The sequence below is a fragment of the Poeciliopsis prolifica genome, unplaced genomic scaffold (genome assembly GCF_027474105.1).
Source record: "Poeciliopsis prolifica strain line A6 unplaced genomic scaffold, Auburn_PproV2 SCAFFOLD008, whole genome shotgun sequence".
Taxonomy (NCBI): domain Eukaryota; kingdom Metazoa; phylum Chordata; class Actinopteri; order Cyprinodontiformes; family Poeciliidae; genus Poeciliopsis; species Poeciliopsis prolifica.
In genome coordinates, this window is record NW_026562383.1 from 12,444,830 (window position 1) to 12,465,340 (window position 20,511).

Consider the following 20,511-nt stretch of genomic DNA (forward strand, 5'->3'; position numbering starts at 1 on the left):
CTGTTGAAGCAGTTTAGAAAAATATTGCAAGGTTCAGTAGTCACACAGATATGAGCACATAAGACCACCTGATAGTGTGGTAAAATACTACTTTGTCTACTTAAATTAGTGCTTTTCAACTTTTGCATATGACTATTTTTTTTTTAAATCAACCTTACCAATCTTTGCACCCTTCCCTTCCTACTGTAGGCAATAAGTATTAATCATTCTTTTTTTTTTTTTTTTGCATTATTCACTATTTTAACTTGTCTATTTTGAATAATAGACAAATATAAATGTCTATTAATTTGCAGACCATTCTAATTTTTTTAGAATGGTCTGCAAGACACCATTATAATGTTTTCCATCCATTTTTTGTAGTGCATCTCTTTCTTCAAAAACTTTTCTGGTACACTCTCTTTGGAATCACAACCTGAGTCTGAATCCACAGTGAAGAATTTCCACAAACCCAAACCCATACCATCACAGTCGCATCATAACGAGACCATAAACCAAACAATAGTATCAATGCTTTCCTCTGTGGCTAGAGAAATATGTCCAATGTGGATATAAAAATATTATGAGCATGATTTTATTTTTGATAAATACAAAGACTAGACAGGTCATTGGACAATAAAGTCATTCAAAATAGCCATGAGTTGCTTCACATAAAGTAAAATGTAGCCCTTTCACAAACACAACATTTTCACGAGACACGAGATCAATCCCACCTAATGTCTCAGGATGACCTTGGATGCACTTGATGTTTTAAAATTCGTCTCATCACACGTAAGACACAAGCATATTGTGCCGCCGCAGCTGGAAAGCAAAGATTGGCCGCAGAACAGCCCATTCTCTGACAGACACATGCTTACAATTCAACCACTTTTTGTGCACTACAACTCTGCAATCATTGAGCCGCTCCCTGCTGCTCGCGTACGAGGAGTCCCTGCAGCTTTGCCTGATAGCTGGAGTGGAGCGACGGCTTCAGAGCAGGCGCAACGGGCAGAATAATGAGCCGCTCCCCTCGCGCAGCCCAGCAGATGGTAGATAGCTAATCAGCACTGTTTGAGGCGCATCTACTGGAAAAATCCACAGGACACAGAAAACATTTTAAGAGCAGACATGTGGGAGGCGGTGGACTAGTAGCCAAAGATGACTGGCCCAAACCCAAAAGCATATGTCTTCAACTTTTTTGGTTATGGGGGCAATCTGAGTGCTGATATTGTGCGATTCCACTGGCACAAACACACACCACCAACCACTTGTAAACATATTGTGTCCATTTGAAACAGATGGTCTACTAAGTAGCAATGGATGAGAGCTAAACGCCAATTTACTCAATGTTCAGGCTCGTGGCTTTGTTGAATGATTACTCTGCTATTTGTGGTACCAGTCTGCAGATAAATCATAAAAGCCTGAAGAATACATTTCTGATAAATGATAAATAGACCAGTTCTGTTTTATCCAACAAGTCCTGCTTTTGTTCTTACAGCGTTGATACCATAGAAAATGTGATTGAATAACTGTTCTTTTAAGAATGTAACAAATAAACAAAGTATGCCAAATTACCGTAAATTGAATGTGTTTTTTCTTAAATGCATGCGCTTAAACTCATCCTCCTACAATTGAAGCCCTAAATAAAAATCTGATGCTTCATTCACCTTTCAAGGTCATCTAATTTAAAATACAAAAACAAAGCATGACTGCCCCAGTAGGGAATCTAAATGTCACAAGGTATAATTAGATTTACACCTATCATTATGTGAGGGGGGGAGAGGAAATCAATCAAGCAGCAAAAAGAAGATGAAGAATTTCTTAATGCAAGTCAAAGCCAAAGACCTGAAGAGTAAATACGTGGAATGGGTTATGGAAAGACATGGAACATCTCTGTGGAAAAATAGAGATCAAAACAGAATGGATATTCGAAATTATCTTTGTGAGATGTTTGACTGGCCTTAAATGAATAAAGATATCATAGTAAAAACCAAAAGTTACTTTAACCAAAGTCTTCAAGATCAAAATAAAATTCTCAAAAATTGCAGTGATATGGTGATGGCAGTGTCATCCTATGGAAATGATATAAATTGACAGTAAGCATACAACTAAGGCATCGTTAAAGTGATTTAGAGTGACATTTAAGTTTCTCTGAGTGGCCTAGTCAAAGCTAAGATATCGTCTAATAAGTTTATATGGATGCAGTGAACAGCACATTCAAATGTCCTGAATCCACTCATTGTTTTGTCACATTTGCACAGATTAACAAGACATTTAAGTTACTGTTAACTTTAACAAAAAAGGGTTATCTGAGTTTTTTCTCTCTTGCCCTTCTCCTTTATGTTAACATATGTTTGCAGTTAAAGGGATAAATGTCATTTGTATTTTTTTGCATCAGTGCTTTCATTCATTATCCTCAATAACCTATAATAATTGACATAATTTTAGAAGAAAGATATTTTCTAACTTCTCCAACAACCTAAAAGTACAGCTATTCACATCGACATTTAACAATTTGTAGCAGTCTTACGTTTTAATGAGGCTGTGTTCTTCCTAAAAGCAGGTCTGGTTTTAGTAGGGATTTTAGTAGGGATCCAGGTCGGGCTGATGCTTGTGGCGGAGAGGCTGCCAGTGGGAAATAAAAAGGTGACTACTAATCAACACTGATAGGAGCTCCCGTGTCTAACTCAGCAACCTGGGTGTGCTGGGTACCAGATTTGAGATTCTAATGAACAGTTCAGACAATAACTACTCCATATTTTTGCCTAAACCTCATTTCATCAGGTTAATCCTGACTAGGTGTTTTCACTGCTTCAGCTACATATTCATTCAGTAGACCAGTGGTCTGATCAGGAGCAACATGTTACCTCCAAAGTGGATCCAGTAAATTTTTCCCAAAATGCCACAGTTTAGGGAGAAGGGTGACCGGAAAATGGATGGATGGATGGATGCCACAGTTTAGTGCTGTTATTTTAAAAATAAAAGGTAATAAAAAAGGTTATTTGCTGCAGGATTCTTATGCATTTTCATTCAATATTTCCATACAAATTTTGTAACGGAATAACAAGAAGAAGATGAGGAATTGTGTTGTTTAGTCATTAGGATTTAAATGTCTTGTAGTTCCAATGTTGAATATTCTTTAAAAATTAGTATCTACAGAAACTAATTTCTTTAGAATGGTCTAAGAATATAGATTGTACCTACATTCTTAGACTATGCTATTAGTTAACAATAGCCTCAAAACACCTTTTATGGCAGTAACTTCTGGGACAACTTATCGTCCAGCAAAATGTGTTATTGTACCAGGCCTAATCATAATTCTCCCATCCAAAGGTAAGCTTATCCACATGTTCTTAGTATTCAAACTTCAGTTCTTTGAGAGACTTGACCTAAAGTTCCTACAGAGTTTTGCTGGACCTTGTTTTGGGTGATGCTGCTGCAGATGAGCTACTTGAATTTGATAACATTAATTGTTCAGGATATATATCTTTTTGGAAGATGATATTTTGAAGGTATATAGTATGGAGACATGAGGCAAGATTTGACATGTATAAGTAAACTATTGAGTTTATAGTTAGGCCAAATAATAAGACAAAAATTAGAATGTTAAGATAAGGCAAATCAAAAAATATCCAAATAGGCAAGAGGTCACCCTACTCTCCATAAACAGGCCATTAAAAATGAGTGCATCATACCTGAGATAAATATTGAATCATAAATTGTTTATTCTGCTTATGAGCAAGTTTGGAATGATTGTCCCTATATCCACTCAATAGTTTAATAAATACCCTTTTAGAATAAATGTAAAGTTTAACTAGAGGGCTTCTGTCCAGAGATTTTAAATTAGAGGTCACGATCTGTGTGTACAAACAGCAACTTTCCACATTAATCTTCCTGCTTTATATATACTGAGGAGACTGAGGAGCTCCAGCCACCCATATCGGTCCAGCTGTTCATAACCATGTTACCAATTAGGCCTGGTCTCCGGCTGCCTGTCGTGGCGAGAGTGCTTATGGGGAAGCTCAGCGAACCGTCCACAAGTTAACGAGGGGTCCATGTACACGTGAAAATGAGACAGCTCGACTGTTCGGCAGAGACCGTTCGCTGCAAGCATCTCTGAAGCCTCCAAAATGCAACGTTGCCAGTTACTTTCAATTAAATGCTAAAAAAGATCATGCTTTTTCTTTGCTTTTGTACCTCTTGTCTCTGCAGTTTGCCTAACAGCAAAGCAAGTCAATACTGGAACCAGTGAGTACACATAGAAAACCAACACTTGCATCAATAAGCTGATCCTTTGCTGCAGAGGAAAAATGTGTTCAGGATAAGGTGGACATCCTAGATTTAAATGATCCTTTTTCCCATACTGTATCATACTTTAATGGGTAAGACATACCGATGCTGACCTCTCCCTGAGCTAGAAATAACATTTTCCAATGCTTTGGCAGGTTTGCAGATAATGGTGCTGTTCCTGCTTCTGCTGCCTTGTGATCTAAAAGTGACAGAGTTGAAGCGCACGCTCAGAGAGGTATCCAGTTCACTACGCCTATGTATTATAAAGATCCATAGATATATGTTAATCTACTTGCTACTCTGTTTCCAAAGACGTTCAGACATATGATGGGAATGTAAATGTGGATGCGGAAATGGTAAGTACCTTACTGTCAAAACATGTGAGGTAAAATCACTTTGCATGAAAAACTTTCAGTTATGCTCTGGACATTGTTATTTTGTTTTTAATGTATCTAACGTTGACATAACCAGGTGAATGCCAGATAGTAAGTGTTGTTTTTTTTGAATCCCTGAGAGAAAGATTCAAAAACAGAAGAAAAATACATCTTTAAACAAATTCCAGGTAAATGTAGCTGGTGATTACACCTCAAAATTAATAAAGCATGCACATTTTCAATATATATAATAAAAACACTTGCTAGTCATTTCACTCCTCCATCATGTTGTACTTTTGCACTGCTGGTTGTGTCTCAAACAACTTTTTGGACATAAAGATGAGCTGCTTTTAAAGGAAGCTGAAGTTAATAAGTAATTATTATGTGTTTATGTCTATTAGCATAGATAAAGTTAGTTTTGATTTTAATAGGGGTTCCTAATCTGTCCTGAACATAATTGTTATTAAAGGCACAATAATGAAATAAGCTGCAATATAACGTGTTAAATATCCAATTGAAAAAAAAAAAAATTAATTGAACATTTTAGTATTTATTTACATCCATGCATAGCCAAACACATGCATCATTGTAAAGTGAATGGATTTCTTTTAATAAATTGTGAAAGGAAAGTAGACGAGGAAGAAATGGCAATGCGTGGGCACAAAATTGGAGTATTAATATGGAACAGGGTGAACTAAAGCCCATTAAGAAAGTTACTGAGTTTAAGATACAAAGAGAATGACAAAGACGTGCCGAAGTATGCACTTACACCACAGAACAAAAAACCCAACTTGCTATATAAATAGAGCCTACATTTGAAAAAAAAAATGTACAGAATTTCAGCAAGAAATCCTTTCCTATCTTGGAATGATTGCAGGAAGAAAGTTGTGAATCTCTTGCTTTCTTTTTCAGAAAATATTTGCTTGCAAATTAAGAGGGTGGTTTTATTTTTGATGGTGCAAAAGACAGACTAGTTTTTGATACATATATTTATAATCCCCATGTGTGCCGCTGGCATTTACAATGTTACAAAGTGGAATAATAAAGTAGCTAAACGGATGTGTTTGATAAGTGAAGAGGTGACCCAGTTTTCTGACAGTGACCACTTTCTGCACTTTTGATCAACTGTCCTGGTGAAATCTCCCTCAGAGTGTGGATATGAATCTGATATGTCATCAATGTTCTCTGAAAACACCATCGCTGTCAGAAAACACAGAAAAAAGCTGCACAACATGCTCTCACTTACAGCTATGATCTAAAAAAAAATATGTAGACAAATGTGTCTCTTTATGATTCACCCAATTTCTGTCTTTCTACTTCAAATTCTGAAAAAGGAGTTTGTAAGAGTCAGACTAGAAAGTAGCGGAGCGTGTTTTAAAACTGCACTTTACTCTCAAACAGTCTGCTGTTATTAAGTACATACACTCTGATTGCTTTGCCTGTGCAGAGGGGTTTATCTCTGTGTGAAATACAGAGCGTTTTACCCACCTACTCAGGCACTGAAACAAAGCTCCAAACTCAGGCTGAAGTCACTTACATAAAAATGTATAAAAAAAGATTAGCATTGTTTCCAGAATAATCCCACACAGGCACACAGAATCCATCTTTGCGTTCTCAGATGTGTTTAAGCAGCTTTCACTGCCTTGAAAGATTACTTGCCGTCTTACAAAGTTCTTCCGTTTTTACTTTTTTAACAATTGTAGTTTTCAAATGAAAGTAAAAAAAGCTGGCGCTATGTGAAAAAGTAATATTAAACCAAACACTTAGGGGTGACGCTGTTGGTGCAACATCTGTGTTGCACCAACTTCAATTTCTTCAATTTCCTCATCATGAGTTGCTTTTTTGAGTCTTGTTACTTATGCCGCTTTGTCATCCATCCTAAATTGATTTCTTGGCTGAACAGGTCAGGTGGTAATCTTGGCTGTGGCTCATGAAAGTGAGGCAAAGTGATTGGGTTAATCTTTTCATTCTTGATTTAAAAAGAGGACATGTATAGTTTCACAAAGGGCAATCTTGGTTTGCATAGCATTGAAAACAGCTTTTGTATCATGTTTGGCTTGTACGAAAATTAGTTTGATGACCTGACATATTTAAGTTTAAAATCCGTGGGAAATGTTTTCAATTATTTTCATTTTGGCCATCGTCTTCTAGGAGCATGCATCGCTGCTTTTCAACTACAGGAGGCACATCAATATATGAGAACAGCAATTTTCACCTCCTCTCTGCAAACGCTTCTAAATAAATCCAGGCCATTTCAGCATTGACAGCTACAAAGGACAGACAAATCCCACGAGGAGAGTCAACAACATTTCTCTCCGTCTATTTGTTGATATTTTCATTCTGTTTTGGGGGGAAAAAAAGCTCAAACTATGGAACATCTTTTAAGGTCAAGCTTCCTTTACCCCCCACCTCTCACTGTCTAATCCTCTCTCCCTCTTACCTCCCCTTTGTCTACCCATCTCTTTGTCTCTCTGCTGAAGTGTGAAATGGATCTTTCCTGATCTCTGAGCACCTGGTTTCCAAGGGAACCGAGAGAGTTGTTTGAGTCAAATTTGCAGCAAAGATGGAGTCCGCTGGTGAACAGTTCAGCAAGAACTAATATTGCTGTTAAGTGTGGAAGGAAGCATGGGGTCTGAAGAGATAAAGTCTTGACAAAGACTCCAGAAAGACAATAGAGAAGAGGCACACTGGAAACAAAGGCAAAACGCTGCTGTCTAAAGATACAGGACACTTGACACATGATATATAACTCTGCTGTAATGTAGTCACTGTCTAGGAGCAGCAAACCCGCGAGCAAAGCAGGAGTCTGCAGACTTGGGGCTAAACTTTTTCTCTGGAACGGCATCAATAAATTATGTGCATTCATGAGTGAGATTAAGAATTCATGCAGCCTGCCTTTTGCTTCGTGAATAGCCGGGCTATCAGCCTGTCTGTAGATTTAGCTGTCCGGTCTTTGAACACTTTTTTTTTTAAAAGTCGGACTCAGAGGGACAAACTCAATAGAAGCTAAATAAAGGCACATAAAATGCGTCTCAGGTGGTGAAGATCAGCTTTCAGAAGGACAGTCAGAAAAATCTGTAATGAAGCAAGTGAGAGAGAGAAAGAGAGAGAGAGAGAAAAAATTCTATATAAAGACGAAAAACTGTTTGATAAATACAAGCAATTTAGAAGTTTACTGATTCTATATGCATTAGGGGAAAGGGAATTTATGTGTTTATTAAGAAATCGTTCTTCATATGTTTCTCTTTTGCCTTCTCAGATCTCTTACAAAATTTTGGAAGCTTTTTACCAAGACAAAATTAAACTGCATTTATTCCTACTGGCCACCTATAAAATTTTCAATTAACTTTAAAATATTACTGCCCTTAAAATAATACATTAAAGCTATTGACCTGGTTTGTAGCCTCTCAGCTATGAGTGCCATGTTATTATAATAATGTTCCAAGTCATAGTTTGTGACAAAGGCAAAAAGGCCTTCTGTTTGTAGCTTTTATGTCACTCTCCTCTATTGCTTTCAGGAACATAATGTCACCTTTAAAATCCTTCATGTAATCTGTTCACTTTGTGAAAGCTTTTGGCAAAACTGAGAATGTTCATCATCTACTCCCTGCTCATTGGAAGCAATTTCTTAACATTATTAGGACAAGTACCATACAGTTAATACTCATTATTATCAAAGACAACTGGAAATTTAAAGATGGATGGTTGAACTTAGCTGAACATAACACTGGAAAAACTAGCCAGAGCAGCAGAACTGGGCAAAAGCAGAGTTCATAATTTGAGATTATGTAAATTCTGGATTAGTAACTGCTCCTGGACTTGGTTTGATATTTGGCATTTGTGAATTTAAATGTGATGTTCATTCCATCACATTTAGATGACAAAAATCTGTAGTGATCTTTGCAAGAAAATTCTTTGGCCTGACCTTTGTTAAGCTTCCCAAACCCAGACTCTGCTATTTTTAGACATTCACTGGCCTTTATTATGGCACTGACCTACTGAGGTCACCTGGACGTCAGCGCTCATATATTTTTTTTGATCTCCCGGTAATGGAATGGTGTTTGCACTGTTGTATAAAATACTGAAATCTCAGAGTCAAAATATGACTTTGTTAAAAGTCCAAGTCACTGACTGAAATGTTACTTGAGTTAAAGTCTTAAAGTATCTGAAATGTTTTGTACTTAAGCATGAAAATTACTGTAAAAATGGATGTACTTAAGTAATGTAATGAAAAGTATAAGTAAAAAGTAAAACAAGGCAAATGCAGTTTGAATGACATTTTTTATATTTTGGTAAACTTGTTAAATACACTTAAAATAGCAGGCAAAATTAAACCCGCTAATAGACATACCTGCAGGCATAATTTAGTTAAGAAAATTAGGTGCTTTACTTAAACCACAAGATTAACTTAACCTGCTTTACAACTGAACCAGTTTCTTAGTATACTCTCCAAGTCAGAAAAATACAAAGTTTCTGTAAGTCTTAAGTTTTCCCTTTAAGTAAGGTCAGTGCTGAAAATGAGAAAAATAAATAGTCAGTACAGAAAATGCAGCAAACATGAAGAAAAAAAGCTGTTACGATTACTCTACCACACAAACTATAGTTGCACACAACTGGTTATTATGCAAAATAAAAAAAGAATTGGGAGGGAAATGCAGCTTATTTGACGTCTGAAGAGGGAGAGCTTTTTTGTTAACTTGGTGTTTAATGGGAGAAGCAAAACAGGTGGTGATGTCGAGTCGGCTACCGACTTTGTTGCAGTCAATCAGTAGGTGGGGTCAAAACACTTGCGTTTCTCTCTTTCGCTTTTTTGTAACTGTGACGGAGTTCTCTTATGACTTGCGCAACCCACAAAAAAAAAAAAGACTTCCCAAGGCCGGAGATCACTTCAGTGAATTTTATCATCCATTCAGTGAACAAAGATGCCACAGGCAAAGTATATACAAAAGACATCCATGGCAGGTTTTAAAGCCAGAGGCTCCACCCGCAGAATGTCAAATCAAGAAAACAAAACAAAAACTAAGCAATTACTCCTAACTCAAATAAATTCTTGAAGTATGCAAAATAATTAACAAGAGAAAAAAATAAATAAACTTGTAATCCAAAAAATACAATAATCAATTTAACCGCCAACACTCAGTACGTTCTGATGACGTCACAACATCACACGACTCTCTCCAGGTGCGGTACAATCCAGAAACAAGCCAATTGAAAATAACGCCTGGAAAATGTTTGAAAATGACAGATAAGGATTAATATTAACTGAAGCGGGAACACCGCGTGTGACCCGTGATGAACCGCGCCAGTCCAAGCTGCAACAAAACGTAAGTTAGCGATTGTGTGTGTTTGTGTGTGTTAACGCGACTCTTTAATTAGGTCGTTAGTAACGAGTAACTAAACCACACATTGAAAAAGTATGCAATTAAGTTCGGAAATATAGTGAAGTAAAAGTGAAAGTTATCAAAAATTTTCAAGGAAAGTATGAAGTACTCCAAAATATACTTAAGTAGTGAAGTATTTTTACTTCTTTACTATACAACACTGGGTGTTTGCTAGTGACACAAATGCAGTGCAGTAAGTAAGGAGATGCATTGCAAGTGCACGGGGTAAATCTTTCACAACATGTCGAAAATATTTTTAAATCATTTAGACCTCTGGCTTTTATGCCATTATCTGAGCCCATATGGAAATAAATGATTTAATAAGCGATGAGATGTGTTTCTCCTCTGTGGTCCAGACACTTAAATCCTTCCAGTCAACTATGCTACTCCCTAAATTGACAATCCTGAATCAAATTAAACCCAGCCAGTGCGTCTCAGTTAAAAATACCGTAAGCGCCGCAATCTTATTATGGATGGCCTCAAAGGAGCAAAGTTGTGCCTATGAAACTTTACCAAGTGTGTGGGAAGGAAAACTCAAGGGATCACCGAAGTTGGTACTGATAATAAGACAAGCAGACACACACTGTAGGAAGCTTTGACGAAAAGATGTCTTTATGAAGACACACTAACAGTGAGGTTGGAAAATGATTCAAAATGATTCTCCATCTGAGTTCAAGAGGAAAAAGTCCAAAGTTATTGAAAAAGAAATGTTAGTTATATGTACAAAGTAATTGAACAACAACATCTCTTTCCACTTTTCTGTTTTTCATGAGAACTAAATGTTTTCTAAAGTGTGTCGTTCATTTGTGCGGCAGTTCTCGGCTCCACTGGTTAGCAGCAGGTGGTGGTGACAGTAGAGTTTTCGAAGCTTGAATCCATGCAGTGAAATGACAGTGAAGCCAAGTGAAGTGAAACACTGGCATCAAATAATAACCCCCAAGGGACAGGAGGGACTATATTCTTATGCACATCTAAAAGATGACAAATAGCTGTTTTAAATATTGTTCTTTTCCTCTGAGATGTTACACAATCAACTTCTCAGTGATTTCCATTTTACAAGTGAAACCACAGCTAAGGGTGACTTCACTGGCTTTACATGGTGTGAAAGTACACCGATTCACTGGCTCATCTTTGCTGAAGTTAATTATTGAAAAGAATCCTCAAAGCAGATGGGCAAGAAAATCCATCCCAGTCTATGTGGAATAAATAAGCAGGAAAATGTTTGGAAACGAATTTAACAGGTTTTGTTTTGTTTTGTTTTCCTCTCTTGTTGTGGAGTTCTTGCTGTATCCCTAGAGATACACTGTCACAATACAAACTTCACCTCTGTACCACCACTTAAATAGTCATATAAATATTTTACCCAAACCTAGAATGTTTAAATTATTGTTTTCTCTGTCCTGTGAAGGACCTCAAGTAACGACAATGATCGAGCGAGGTTCTCCTTACTGCCAGCTTGTGACAACAGCTGGTAGTTTGTTCACAAAGCCTTGGCACAAATCCCACATTGAAATGTGCAATGCACAGAATCACAGAAAAGTGAAAGTACAAGTGCACCAACAAGAGTAATACATCCAAAACAGAGTATTCCACAATATGGTTCACATCATCTAAAATTGAGAACCAACAAAGCCAAAGCCTTTATGCACAGGACTTGAAACAGCAAAATGAGGTTTACGATGCCATGGACTGCCAACCATTCATCCAACAAAGAAGCAGTCGCATATTCAAATGTATTTTACTTTATTGCCTAGAAAGTAGCAGACAGAAGCCTGTGATAGCATCTCATGGCTCCAGCTTCACTTTATAAATCTTTTTTTTCCCCAACAGATCTCTTTTTCCTTTATACTTGAGAAACATCTCTTTCTTCACATGTGTGATATTGCAGTCAATGAATTGTTTCAAGCACAATAAGCCAGAATGGGCACATGCCAAAGATCTCCAATCCACCTTTATCATTTGGCAAAATTACAATTCTGTAATTTTTCTCGACAAAATATTCTAAACCTCAGATGTAAGTTAAAACTTCACTTGCCCAGTTTTGTCTAAGCAGAGCAGGCACACTCTTCCAAGCATCGTCTCCTTTATCTGCCACCAAAAGAAAGTTAAATGTGAAGTTTGAAATAGAATTAGAAAAACTGAATAAATCGCATGGAATAATGAAGAAATACAAATACTGTAGTATTCTTCCCATAGCCTGGAAACATCAGTGGGATAAAAGTGGACATGAAAACATAAGAGACAATGCAGACACAATGAAAAAGTTAATAATGAAACATTTAAAATGAGTCTTTCTTCAAGATTTAGATCCATTACATGAAGGCAACAGATAAAATACTGATTCAGCCAAAGGAACAAATAAACATATTCAATAAGAAACTTGAACCTGGTCAAGGTTTTGATTCAAACAAGAAAATTTCATTTAAATTTTCAGTTTGCACCAAATTGCCTCGCTCTTAAGATAAAATGGAAGACATGCAGTCATTTTAAGAGGAAATAAACCACAGCGAGCCCAATATTGCTGACATTCAAATCTGCAAATAAATGACAATTTCAGATGGCCACTCACATTTTGCTCCTGTTTTGTTGCTTTTAATTAGTCTATGAATGAGACAAAGAAAGAATGAAGGGGGGGAAGTGTTTTCTCAGAGCATATGAATTACCGCCTGCGTCTGGACAAAACTGCCGCCGTATCTTTTAATCATCAGAAGAACCGCAGTGCACAACAACACGACTGAAGCTGAATCACTGAAGAGTAGATCAGTTCAAAATACATTTCTCGCTATTCCTCCACCTTTCTAGTTTTTTTTTTTATTTCCACAGCTGAATGTATTCCTGAAAAATATGTGGCTGAAAATTAAATCCGCTCTGAGTTACAGGAAAGATAAGAGCTCTATTATGCTCTCAGAATAATTGTGCACAGATATAGCTTGATGAAAGTTTGAAGAAGACAAAAATTGAACTAAAAAGTGGATTTAATGATGGCATATTTGTGTTGAAGTGAGGTGAATTGTTCTATTACCAAAGCTCAGCCAACAGGTTTGTTTTGATGCTACCTTGAACAAAACAATCAGTGTGCTTTGTACAGCATTCTGTACAGTAATTAAGGAGATGCGTTTTCATACAACAAACTCAACATGAGCGCAACAGCATACTGCTTAGGACAGCTGTAGCAACAAAAAAGTAAAATCCTTCACTTCATGTGTTCTTTAGATTAAAACTGAATGGACTGATCTGTCGTTTAATCCCCACTGACAGCAGGCGGATTCTGAGAGGAGGAACTTTGACTCACAAATGTACCACTGCCTTCCTTTCTCTGCATTGATAGCTTCACCTTTCTCTATCTCTCCATCCTTGCATAATTGAAGAGCATATGTACAGGAAGGTATCTGAAACTGATATTGCCAAAGAGCACATCTGTTTTTCAGGCAAAAGTACAAACTGTCCATCCTGGAAGAAAACAAGAGAGGACTAAGGTCAGTCAGATATAAAATTAATATATGGTTCCTTTTTGGCAGAGGTGAAATGATTGCTGCCTGTGCCAAACAACAACTGAGGATCATGTGTTGCCGCCCTGATGCGCAGACGAGCCTGTGTGCATCTCACTTTCTGCTTCCATTTTCTTTCAAGGTTCAAAAGGAGCTCCTGCTCCCTTATTTTTGATCAAAATTTGGTTCGGGATCAGTCACGCTGCTGTTGACTCTGCAGTTCTGCTTTCATAAATGTGCAAGTGGGATGCAAAAATAAACATTTTAGGCTTGAATTATTTAGAAATAATAGCAAAAACATCATCCAATACATTAGACAACAACAAAATATCACACAATGTCACACAATGAAACACTGGAGAGGCAGATAAGGCTTCTCAATTGATGCCCATTCAGTTGCTGTAATGAAAAGCTCTCACTTCAGCCTTTGTAAATGCATTTTAGAGGCAGATACTCCAGAATTATCAGCTGTTACACAATTAAACCAATAGTCAAGAGCTTCCCTCCACATTTGAGCAAACATGGATTTATTAGAACACCTTTCAACCTAAATTGTGATACGAGTGTTAGAAGCATGATTACGTAAACCCAGAAGTGGTCTGGGTGTCTACACGCAGCTTTGTCCTTTTTTTTGTTCCTCTGTTCCCTCACACAAAGTGCAATTAGGTATGGAGCCGTATGGAATTTTCCTGGTCAGATAACCTTGAGAAGAAACATCATGGCTGCCATGTTTTTTCCACAAAAAAATTAAAAGAAATACACAACATCTAACTGCTTTCACTTATATCAAAAAAGTGAAAGAAAGAGCTCAACAAAATCCACAGCTTGATCAAAACATCTTTAATAATGTTTTCTGTAATATTTATTTTGAGTTTTTTTTTTTTTTTACTTTGATGCAAGCACTTACAAAGTGTAGACCAAACTATTGCAAAATTTTGCTAACATTTTATTTTATTTTTTATGTTGCGCTTTATATAGTAACACTGGAAGTATAAAGTTGATATTAGCAGTTTTTTCGCCTGGATACCTGCTAGAGTAGCTAACCTTAACACATGCTGCTGGGGCCTTATTGGTGAATGTTACCAAGAAGCACCTCCAAAAAAGATTCTCCCCACAAGCTTTTTTTTTTATTTTTCGTGGATAAATATTTTAAATAAAAACTCTAACTCTGTCAATAATATGATAGAGTTAAGTCTAGAAGTAAAGCTATCACATATGATATCAGTTTAAGTTATTTCAAACAAATTAGTTGTGACTACTTTATAAAAATGATGCTATTAGACAATGCTTTTTTTTTTCTTTGTAATTTCAGCACCACAACTGTCAGGAAACATCTCTAATATTAAGTTAAGCCTCTCATGTCAACAGGAAATAGGAGTTTTTGTTCAGGCAGCTGACCAGCACTGCGCAGCAACAGATGGGAGAGCCAATCCTGCCAGACTCCAGGGTTCATAAATCAGGAGAAAGCATCCCTGCAGTTCCTCTGGCATAAAAAAAATACTTTAATCCATTAGAAAGGAAAGACTTAGATGAAAACGCATTTTAAGTTTTAATCTACGTCTGCGCAAATTAATCTATGAATAGGTTGCGTATTTGATACCACTAACAGTCAAAACAAAACAGCACAAAAATATAACAAGTTTCTCCTGCAATTGAGTTTTGGACATTTTTATTTTCACGTGTCGTTCATATAAGCAAACGTCAAACAACAGACTGTTTTATAGGGACCACTGTGGCTGGCGGAGCGGGGAAACATATTGACGCGGAAGTTTAACAGTCTTCCATCCACCCAAACTGCAGCAGGTCTGAACGTCATAAAAGTGGAAACGTGTGAGGGGAAAGTGATGAAACGGGAACAAACCCTCACCATCTGAATATGTGCAACTTATTTGGACTGCGATGTGTCGTTAATGAGCGATAACGAGCGATGAACGCGTAATTAGGCGAACAAACAGCGCGAGCGACTTCGCCTCGGGACTCACCTGCTCGTGCTGCTGCTGCTGCTGCTGCTGAGCCACTTTTCCCGACCCGTTCGCGTCTTTCGTGGAAGTCATGGCGGTGAATAAAAGACGTTTAGGGACAGGGGGAACGAGGGGAATACGTCTGCTGCCTGCAGGAGCAGAATAATGAAGCGATAGAGACTGAGAGAGAGAGAGAGAGCGGAGACTGACAGACCGACACGAGAAGAGGCAGGAGGAGGGAGAGACAGCCGCTCGAAGTGCTGAAGGAGAGATCCAGTGATTTGGTAAAATAATGAAGAGACCGTGGGCGCAGAGTTCAGCAGCAGATATGGCTGAAAGGCTGCGAGGCGCTGAGATGTGGGAGGTTCATTGTGTACCTACCTTTTTCAGAGTGTCATCGCCGAAACTGCAAACTGTTTTCAGCCGGTTTGTTGATGGAAACGTGTGGCATTGAATCAGATGCAATTATTTTAAAAAAATAATAAAATCGTAAATTTGAGCGTAAATCAGGTTCAGTGGAGGCGTGTAAAATCCCTTCAGAGGCAAAATAATAAAATAAAATAAAAGCTGCTGAAAATTGAAAAATTGGTTCTATTTTCTACAGGTTTTTAAATTTTACATTGCGTGCACAATTATTAGGCAAGTGAGTATTTTGACCCAGTCATTTCCAGCTGGGTAAACGTGATTGCTTGATGAATTTAAGCATGGCAGGTGTTGTGTAGCTGCTTTCTGAGGTAGAATGCCAGGTAGAAAATTTGTGTTCAACACGTTGCATCAAGATGTGAATAACTGTGAGGCACGAAATGAACCAGAATGAGGTTTTGAAACTGACTGACTCTGAAAATTCATCAATTATCAACAGTCTCTCAGAGGGATGCAGCACTCAGAACCCCCTAAAGTTGTGCTGTAAATAATCAACAGGGTCTCAAGAAACCTGTTGAGAGAAGACCCTGCAAATTAACTGCCAATGATTTCAGAGAAATCAAGCATGAAATCACCAGGAGCCTGCCGCCTTCTAGTTCTGTTATATCGCAGAACTGCAACCTACCTGGAGTTTCTAGAAGTACAAGATGTTCAGAGCTCAGAGACGTTACCAAGTTGTTTGTTTATAATTCTTACTGAAACAGAAAATAAAATGACAAATTCTGTTTTTTTATTTAGTCGTATAATTTCTCAGACTGCGTAGATCAAACAAAGTAAAACTCAGGTGTATATTGTATGGTAGATTACTACTGAGTGCAACAAGTTTTAATCTGCAGATGGGATGTTTCATTGGCATTATTTCATTTTTGGCAAGTCCTTCCTTATGGGACTGAAACATATTTCATGTTCCAAATTAACACTATGTACTAATCTATATCTATTCATTAAAAGTGAGTGAAACACTGTGTATAAACATTTTTATGTCATTAGCCTTTTGTTGTGTATGGACAGTGCTTACTCTATAGCAGAACCACATATATTTATGAGTCATTTTTACTAGTTCTTCACTCCTAAGTCAAGTCTCAAGTGCTTGATGGGTTTAAATCAAGACTGAAGTTGTGAAGATTTTGCCTCCAGTCCGAGTCAAGATATTTATTTTATTTTGCTCTGTCTAATGGCTGAAATGAAGAATGTTCCATTAGATACTAGATGTATGTCCTGTTAAGACGCAGAATTTCTCTTAGTTATAAATAAAAGTAATTAATCCTGTCAGAGCTGCAGTTGGTGGCATTTTAGCTGTGAAGGCTTCCTGTGCAAAGCATTAAATTAGCTTTGGTTAACTCCTGAGAACACACGCACAGAAAACAGAAAACCCATTTGGAATTCAACTTACCAAAAATGTCCCTTTTTTAAAATATGTTTATCTACCCCATGATAAAATGACACCCTGTGTGGTGAGCCACATTACTCACATCAAATTGAACCACTACCTTGAGTATGGAGAGCCCAAGGTTTTGTCCTTCTACTTGGGCTTTTATTAAATTATACCAGTGTTCATTTGCAACTGCTCATCTCTGAGCCAGAGCAACTGATAATACGGAGACTTGTCAGCTTGTATCAGATCATTATAGGCACTCATTACTGGCAAGACCATTACGCAGGAAATGGAAACGGGAATCAATGCAAGAAAAAGAAAATGCCTTTGTGTATTTGATGTGGTTTGTTTCATGTGGGATTTGTAGAGTTGCTGAAGTCAGAACGCATTTGTGATTAGAAAAATTTTCTCCATGCCATATAGTTGATGAAGTTGGGGAGATAAAGATTTGCATATATTGTGCCCATACCTGCAAAAACTCATTTCCAACCACAGCTTTCTGACAGGTTTGCTGTATTGTCTGCCAGTAAAACAAAGCATTGCCGCTGGCCTGGCTCTGGAGAAGCACAGTTACCGTCCTCCCACATCCAGCAGAAATAGTTCCAGTTCTAAAACACTGTTTGTGCTGTAAGAATGTGTCACATCTATGCATGCACGATCCACATCCCTGTTAGCACAGCTTGTCTGCTTATTTGAGCTATGCACACAACAACTCACACACACGCACACACACACGAAGTGTTCTCCTGCTAGTGAAAGTATTTCCTCAGAAGTCATGCACAGCCTCTGCAGCGCTCCTAGCCTTTTGAACCAGTCATCTGTTAGAGGAAAAGGAACAAACAATCTCAGATACGGAAAAAAAGAGAGTCCATGATGTGAAACAGTGGCACAGGAAAATGCTGGGTATCAATCTGACGGGAATATTTTCTCTACATGTGCAAAGCAGTGCATTTTGTAGAAGATTATCACCTTTGCAGAGAATAAGCTTGGCTCCTCTCCCTATTATCCTAAACAATGTCAACTTCCACAGGCAAATAGACCTCAGACCTAGTGTATATCTGCAGAATTATAATGAACTAAAAGTAAAAACAGCCACCAGAACCTCTATGTACTGTGGGGGGAATTTAGTTAGAAACTCCTCATGAACTGCAACTCTTTGTTCTGCCATCCAAAGTATCTACTCAGCTGAACATCCCACTGATTAACACACTCCGGTCCCTTGGGTTGTTCTAGAAAGCGTTTCTAGCACAAACCCAGATCCAGCCGGAGGCATAAGTAGACTAAGTGGTTGCTTGTGGTCCCTGAGCTAAGCGGGGGGCCACTGAGAGTCCTTAAATGTTCACTGTATTTGCCATTTTTATTTTTTGGGGGCTACAAACACTATAGACCAACACAAACTAGCACACAGTGGTGAAGTAAAAGAAAAATTATGTAGATCTTGCAAATATTAATAATAATAATCTATAAAAGTGAACATTTTAAGAATGAGCCATGTTTTAAATTTACTAAATTCAGTCAAACACTAAAAATAAAAGTATTATTAATTAATGACAAAAAGTATAATATTTGGCAAACAAATATTATACCATTGTTCATTTGCAACTGACCAGTGGTCACAAGTAGTGCTTTAAGGAATGTAATTTGGGTCCCACTTGTTAAAGCTTAAGATGCTGTTTTAAATGCAAACTGCTTAAACAGTTAAGCAGTGGTGGTTGGTATGAGATGTGCTGATTTATTTAAATAACCACTTTCCTGTCTAAATGTGACTCATTGCTTTGAACAGAAACCACAAATACCAGGTCAGTCAAAATAAGCAACAAAAAAAAAGAACCCCCAAAAAACTAATTATTTCTTTAGAAAAAAACAAACAAAATTATTTTAAATACAGTTAAATAATTTAAATAATTATGTGAAAATGTCTTATATGACAGATTAAAACTGATGTACAATAAGAAAATTAAGAGCTAAGATGAACTGCTATGTTATAAGCTTTTTAACCGTAGAGACCATGAGTGAACTAACTTGGAGGTGGCTCCCAAATCAAACTATGTTGAGGGGCCCACTCAGCCTTGAGCTGGCCTTGAACTCACTTTGCTTTCTCCTTGTTTTCACACCTCATTGAGTTACAGAAAGCTAAATTTTTCATAGCACAGATGCATAAAAGACGAAACACAATGGAAAAGCACGCCAGCATCACAAAGCTTCATGGCCTAAGTTTACCCTGCGGCTATGTATAGACATAGTTTCAAAATGCAACAGATTAACCATGTTTTGGCAGCAACACTTTTAAACTTGACTGCACAAAACCCAACACTGGTTGCACAGTTCATCTCAAGGCCTGCAGGGAAGTCCATGAACAGCTCCCTGCCAAGACTAAGTTCAGCACCACTGCTGTGAACAGCTCCACTGCCTCCTGAGCTTGAAAGCCTGTTTAATCCTTTATGTGTGACGGTCACTTCTCTCCCTTTATCATCGGTTTAAGCTCAAAGCAACATGTTCCCAAAAGTTATTTAGTGAGAGATTAAATCTCGCCTCACAATCTGCAGATCTCAAAGAGGTGAAAACTCTAAACAAAAAGCAGCAATGGAGATAAACCTGGCATTAAGAAAAGGAAGGCAAGCAACCAAAGAGCGGAAAAAAGGAGGCAGGCTCCAGAAAACAAAAAGAAGGAGGGGAAAAATGAGGGATTGTCACGACATGCTGGATCGGAGTGAATTTTAACTTGAAAATGTTCATTATTGATTTAATCTGTTTTGAGGAAAAACTGACCAGCTCAAAATCTACAGGGAAATATGAGCATCACTTCTGTATCACCTTTTTACAACGACTTAGCACTCATTCAGTACTGTCATATATTTTTTGAGTATGTCTGCCATTATGAAGCCTTTTCAGGCAGACCTTGTTAAATAAATATATTCTATTGAAGCTTAAAAACTGCTCTGAGCTTTGAATGTATTTTTATTAAAGTTTTTTTTTTCTTTATGTAACTGCCAACAGACCTGACAGTCTTCTACTGCATGCTAGCTCCCCCCAGTGATCACTACTTATCTGACATCTTTATGCTGCTCCAGATTAAAATAAAACAAGAACATGAGGTACAAAAGAGTGCATTTTGTGCATAGTTCCTTTTAATTTATCACAGAAACTTGAATATGTCAGCTGTAAGAAGGTTTCTGAAAGGGGAATGAAACCCTCTGAGTCCCTGTTTAGGTTTACCTGCAGCCAAAGTCACTAGTCTGAATA

The 20,511-nt window shown here is 37.5% G+C and overlaps 1 protein-coding gene across 5 annotated transcripts in view; it reads right to left on the minus strand.

Annotated features, from left to right (window-relative positions):
- LOC129362024 (dipeptidyl aminopeptidase-like protein 6) overlaps positions 1-20,511 on the minus strand; it is a 96,736-nt gene that overhangs the window by 36,741 nt on the left and 39,484 nt on the right. The window contains exon 1 of one of the 5 annotated variants that reach the window (XM_055033325.1): positions 15,492-15,686. The exons of the other annotated variants lie outside the window; for them this stretch is intronic. Within the exon in view, the coding sequence (XP_054889300.1) occupies positions 15,492-15,563 (72 nt within the window). The 5' untranslated portion in view covers positions 15,564-15,686. Of the gene's footprint in view, positions 1-15,491; positions 15,687-20,511 lie in introns of those variants that run through there. 5 annotated transcript variants of the gene reach the window in all.